The sequence below is a fragment of the Mytilus edulis genome, chromosome 5 (genome assembly GCF_963676685.1).
Source record: "Mytilus edulis chromosome 5, xbMytEdul2.2, whole genome shotgun sequence".
In the NCBI taxonomy this organism is placed as follows: domain Eukaryota; kingdom Metazoa; phylum Mollusca; class Bivalvia; order Mytilida; family Mytilidae; genus Mytilus; species Mytilus edulis.
In genome coordinates, this window is record NC_092348.1 from 60,050,274 (window position 1) to 60,056,685 (window position 6,412).

At 31.2% G+C, this 6,412-nt stretch overlaps 1 protein-coding gene across 2 annotated transcripts in view; it reads right to left on the minus strand.

The window, feature by feature from the left end:
- Positions 1–5,725, minus strand: part of LOC139524108 (exosome complex exonuclease RRP44-like) — a 28,103-nt gene extending 22,378 nt beyond the window's left edge. Inside the window, exons 1-4 of one of the 2 annotated variants that reach the window (XM_071318681.1) lie at positions 5,400–5,725; positions 3,589–3,651; positions 2,719–2,813; positions 343–533 (exon numbers count right to left, since the gene is read on the minus strand). In XM_071318681.1, the coding sequence (XP_071174782.1) occupies positions 343–533; positions 2,719–2,813; positions 3,589–3,651; positions 5,400–5,621 (571 nt within the window). In that variant the 5' untranslated portion in view covers positions 5,622–5,725. The remainder of the gene's footprint in view (positions 1–342; positions 534–2,718; positions 2,814–3,588; positions 3,652–5,399) is intronic. The other variant, XM_071318680.1, reaches the window with a different exon arrangement.
- Positions 5,726–6,412: the final 687 nt, after the last annotated feature.

Consider the following 6,412-nt stretch of genomic DNA (forward strand, 5'->3'; position numbering starts at 1 on the left):
TCATGTCTGATTATAATATGTTGTAAATAATATTAATTTCACACTGTTGTCTAATTTACTTAGGATATATTTTTAACTAATTTCTTCCTAAAGATAAGATAAGATGGATATTTCATTGACCAATCATGGTGCCAAAAATTTGAGCTATACAATCAAGTGAATTCCAAAATAAAGCAGAGTATATGTAGTTTTCTAGAGTCCTTTACACATATACCAATCCATTTTTATCAAATGTGCAAATGTTGATTGTAAGAAATAATTTTTTGGTTTTGGGTGATGTTTTTTTTTCTTTAAGAAAAGGAGAGAAAAAAACTTTATACATTTGTAATGGGTTTTGTTTACCTGTAAATGACTGAAGCCCTTCAGCTTTAGCTTTTGTTCTGTTGTCTTCATCATTTGTAAGTAAAACAATATCAATATCTTCTGAAGAATGGTCCTCTAGATGTCTTTTGTACCACAGACTTGCCTCCCTTATAGCCCTATCATTTCTGTCATTGGCACTCTCTCCTTTCTGTCTTTCAACATATGTATCTCTGAAGGTATTTAAAAACACAACAGATAACAATATTTGAATCTCTACAGTTTGAATTCATAAAGAAGTGGTGGATTCAAAACACTTCATGTTGGGTCGGGGAAAGGGGGGTTGGGGCTCCAGTCATACCTCAGTGATTCCCTATATGATGCAAAAATATGTGTTATATATGAACTGTTATTTTCTCTGTACCGTTGTACTAGTTAATAAGAATAAAATCATTCATTCTTTCAACAAAATTTTTCCACAAAAGGGAACCCTGCAATTCCCCCCGCCCCCTAAATCCGCCTCTAGAAAGTCTACAGACAAACATATCTTTCTACTTAGACACTTTATTCAACCATGATTTCCCTGCTTCAGGCTAGCAACAAGGCAGTCGGTTACTACATGTATTGAAATTTAAGGTTATTTTTTAGTAAATTTTATAAAATAAATGTGAACGATGTTCATTTCTATTGTATTAGTTCTTTATAAAATAACGTTCATTAAAAAAGAATCATTCCAATAGGACAAAAAAAAAATTTGACCAAATCGAAAATGACAAAAAGAAAATATCAAAGACTTGCCAGTCTATTACATCTTTTTTCAAGAATAATAACCATCAAAGGTTAAAAAATAATTTAATTCTTTACTTTTATGAAAAATCGAGAAGAAGAAAGGTTTCTTTCAGATATCGAAATTGTTCTTCTATTGTAAATTCCGCCGATTACAGAGCACTCAAAAGTCCGATTTTTTGTATCAATTTTCTTATTGAAATCCGTTTTGACAAACTTATTGATATTATCAGATACGCTCAACATGAAATATACGGAGATCCTTGTTGAATTGATAATAAACTTTCAAAGTTAAATTTAATAAGGATGTACTTAGGTGAGGTTTTGGAATTTGTGTCAAATGCTCGGACTCCATGGTGTTTTTCCATACAATACAATGTAAAACATTTTGCCCCATAACACCCATTTATTTTTTCATACAAGACTGAGTACCTCATGAAAGGTTATTTTCCAAAATTTTAGAAGATTCTTGATTTTCTTTCTTTTGTTTTAAGACCCAAATGATACCAATGCAAATGTAAGGTAAAAGTCAGAGTCAGCCTTTTCCCGCCATATTTTAAATCTCAAATATCTCGAAAAGGAGGTCCATGACCTATCAATATTTTTAGCTTATTTTTGTCCTTAAAAGAATGCTCTACCAGCTTATAGTATCAATTTTAAATTCTTGATTTATTAATTTTCACCTAACCTCACCTAAGCACATCCTTAACAAACTTATTAGTTGAATTAATCTATTTCTCAAGATTAAAATAAAGACAATCGTCTCATTGGCACTCTTTTAAAATCACAACCAAACCTACACAATTTTCAATGTAAAGTTTACCCAACTCTCCCTATCTTCTTTCAGTAATGATGGAAATGAGACCCCTGAAATTGTAATTGAAACAGCCAAAACTCCTATACAACCACAAATACAAGCAAATGAAGCAACTGAAGAAAATCCTAACCCTACACTTCCTTCCTCCACACGAACAAGAAATCCTAGTGGGAAACACAAAGTTGGTATAAATAATAATTGGTTGAAACAGTATTCCTGGTTATATTTTGACAAAGACTTTAGTGAGGATGTAACAAGCATCAATCACACAGAAGTAATGGTAGTCAGACATAGTCTCAATTAACTTAGCTACATGCTTGCTAAAAATATGTCATTATGTGGTAATATTAAGTATTTGATTTTTTTCAGTGAGAACGCGCTAAAGTGCCCTTTTTTAAAAACCTGCCCCTCTATTTTCAAATCCTAGCTGGAACACTGTTTTATACCTTACCTTAAAGTAGATATTCACTGTGTTAGCCTACCTTTATTATCAATCACAAGACTTAAGGTCACCCTAATATGATTTTCTTTCTATTTATATAAAGATTTCTGATAAAACTTGATCTTTTTTTCAATGATAACCATCATGTAGTGAGTAATTTTACATAAAAGTACATTTTTAGCAAGTAAGAATCTTCTAAATATATACAAGGAAATCAAAATTGTTTCTTAAAGTTCTCAGTGAAAAACAATGTCCAATAATAACTGGCAAAGTTCAAAATAACCTTTAGAAATGTATCTGCTAGCAGTCAAATACAGGGGGAAACAAAATTTGGCGACTTCTTCTACATTAGAAATTTACAATATGAACTTACTTGTTGAATTCATTACAGAATGTGTAGAAATGTTTGTCTGGATTTGCTATGAAGTCTTTGACTCTCTTGTAAGCAGGAGCACTTCTGTGTCGAATCTGTTAAAGATTTACATTGTAGGTAAATTATTAATTTATTAAACTTAAAAGTAAAATAACAATGTTTATATACATACGTATATCTTTACAACTATGTGTACTAAAACTTTTACAAAACAATATATTTGTAAATATATGCACTTAAGGTGGTAGACCTTTGTTCAGGGAGACAACTCTTTAAATCAGTTATGTGTTTGTTAAAGTCAAGTTTCATCAATGTTTTTTAAGCACTTACCTGAAACAGATTGGAAATAATCTATGTAACCTAGAAGCTTAGAATATATTTATGAAAATGGTTGACACAAACGTACTGATGATTTTAATAGTTATTTCCCTTAACCTAGGTCTACCTCCTTAATTACATCATTTAACATGTACTGTGGATTCATCATGATTCCGGGCTTACCAAATATCGTGGATTTCATTGGTAAAAGTGAACTGTAAATTTGAATATACATTGAATCCATTTTAAATTTTGAAAAGGCTTGAATGCAGACTTTGGCAAAACCATGATTTCAAACATCCACATGAAACCTACTATTTTTTGTCAATACAAGAAAAGAGAGGAGGGAGATACTGAAAATATAAGAATAATGTAGGTTGTCCTGTAAGAACCTTCAATCTGAATTTGAATTTTGTAGTGCTGAAATGGTGGATTAAAAAAGTAATTTCTGAACAACCCTCCACACAAAAGCAAAAATATTGACATTATGGAAAAGGCCTTTATTTATTATATATTATTATTGTAACATTTAACAAGTCTAATACACCCTACCTCCTCTAAAACTGTCTGTAGAACTATCACATTCTGAATTGAGGGATCTTCAACTACATCAATCTGAAAAATTAAAAAAAAACTGGTTTAAAAAAGAAAAATTCAAGACATATGTAATCTTATATAAATGTTTCTTAAGGGTTCATCCCTTATTGTCAACCATTTTTCAAAACATGCAAAATCCCAACCGAAAGGGCGTGTGACTTTGTGTAAAAAAATAGCTAAAAAAATGCTAAATTTTTTTCTAAAATAATATATATACTTGTATGTACATGTATAATATGTGTTCTATGAAGACATACTGTTTTTACATCATATGGCATACATAAATATAACTATATCAAAACAATTTCTTGGGACCATAAAATTTGAATGAAGTGAAAGGCAAGCACCTGAAAAATCACTTGACAAGAAAAACAAACATTCACAAAACATTCACAAACAAACTGGTAAAAAGAAATGATAAGAGCTCATTCCTTAACACATATCTCTAAAGTGGCAATTGTTTCAGTATATATTTCAATTGGAATTGATCAATTGAGATGTCCACTGTAATAAATATCAAAACAAAAAGAGCATTTATCCATTTGATAGCTTTAAATAATCATGGGAATAACTGTTTCCACAATACTCAATACCTAATTTAACAGGTTGAAGAGAGATCACTCTTAAATATATGCTAACTTAGGGAGCTACCATTTGATTTTTATGGGGGGGGCTAGGATGAAAAATTTTGTCCTGCATTTTTTTTTGGTTGTAATCTCTGTCCTGCCTTTTTATTTTTTATTCTATTCGATCCTGCCTTCTTTTTTTTTAGTTTATCCTGACTTTTTTTTTACCTAAATTGTCATCCTGACTTTTTTTTTTGCAAGTGTCTCATCCTGCATTCTTTTTTTTATACTCAAAATTCCTGTCCTGCCTATTTTTTTCAAATTTCATCCTAGCCCCCCAAAGTTTTAATTAGTGACCTCTAGTATTATTATTAGATGGTGCTAAAGAAAATAGGCTCATCCAGTTGATGTCATCTATACCATGCAACACTTTGAAGACTTGTATCTTATCATTCCTACATGTATCCCTAGGCTACGATATTCCAAGGTGAACGTAGTCTTTTCATAATTAAGATGATATATATTTTTTACTAATTTTGATGCCCTTCTTTGTAAAAATTCCAGTTTGCGGATGTCTTTTAAAGGTACAGTTACCAGAGACATGTCACATATTCTAACAGCGGATGCACTCTTGATTTATATGGGGACAAAGTCCCCAATAACAGTAGAAAAATCAATAAAAAAAAAAAAAAAAAAAAAAAAAAATTCACGCACCTGCACAGAAATCTACAATGTACTTCCTTTCTCCGGTCTCCTTTGTATGAAACTTTGAGTAAAATATATACTTATCAGTCTAGTATAAAATAGGAAGGAACGCAATACCAATTTCATTTTTAATAATTCCTTGATATGAAAAAACATTACCTGATGATAGCGTTTCTTTTTTTACATTGCATATGACGTCATAACTTAAATAACGTCACAACTGAAATCAATAACAACAGAACCAAAATAGGAAACGTTACAGTATTTCCGTTTCTCTTTTTTAACAAATATTTAAGTTACAAAAAAAATAATTCATACAGACTTCGTCCCCATTTACAGGTAATGCTGCCTCATATTAAATAGTAAGAAACATATCTTGATCCATGTAATCAACATCCTAAACACTTAAACAGGTATGTGCCATAATGCATTGTAATGTGGGTGTAACTACCCTGGATTTCAATAATAAAAACAAAGAACCTGTAAATTTTATACCTGATGAAAAACTACATTGGTGTCCAAGATAAGATAGTGTGACTTCTTGCATAATTTGCTTTTGTTGACAGGTTTGCTTTCCAAAGGTTTGACATCGTTTTTGTCGCAGATTGTACAACTCTGACATCCACATGTAATGTCATCACGGAGATAATGTTCTCGCACAATCTTTATAATACTCCCTTTCTTTGTCTTCTTGATAAAAGTCTTTGTTGTTAACATTTTCTGCGATTTTAAAATACAAAAATAAAATTCACATGCGTTTATTTTTACCGGAAATGATAGTTCTTTGTACCTCCAACATCGAAGAGTGTCTTTCGGTATAACAAATGACACAAGCTAAACACTTGGAAAAACAAAGACAGCTAAGTTCCTTAATGAAATGAGACATAAAGACTCATTTGAATGCAGTTTACGAATAACTGGTGCAAAACATAACAAAGCATTGATGTTTCTTAATAACATGGTTATTTGTTAACAAATTTGGTTAGGAAATTCTTTTTTTTTGATTTAGCTGATTATGAAAACAGAACATCGGGTACAGTCTGATTAAGTAGAGACATATATATGTGTATATGTGACTTGTCTCTGGATTAAGGGAGCTGGGATCAGATTAAAACGGACATAAACATAACAAAGTACATTTATAATCATATACACGATATGTCAATAGATAAAACCTGGCAAACCTTCAAGAACGTAGTACACTCGGGCAACAATTGACACTGTGACCAATGTACCATCTAAAATGATAAAGAAAAAGCACTCTGTTCCACGGTTAAACAGAAAACTACGCAAAATGCTAAAAAGTAAAGCAAGGTTGCACAAACATGCTAGAAAAACTTGAAGCTACAAAGAATATAAACAATTCCAAAAAGACTGCAAACGCCAATTTAGAAAAGCACTGTGAATGGGGCTATATATTAATGACATCATCAATGCAGGTTCTTCTTCTTCTTCTTCCAGGTAAGGAACCGAATTCAAATTTTGAATGTATGAGGTCCCGCGAAAAC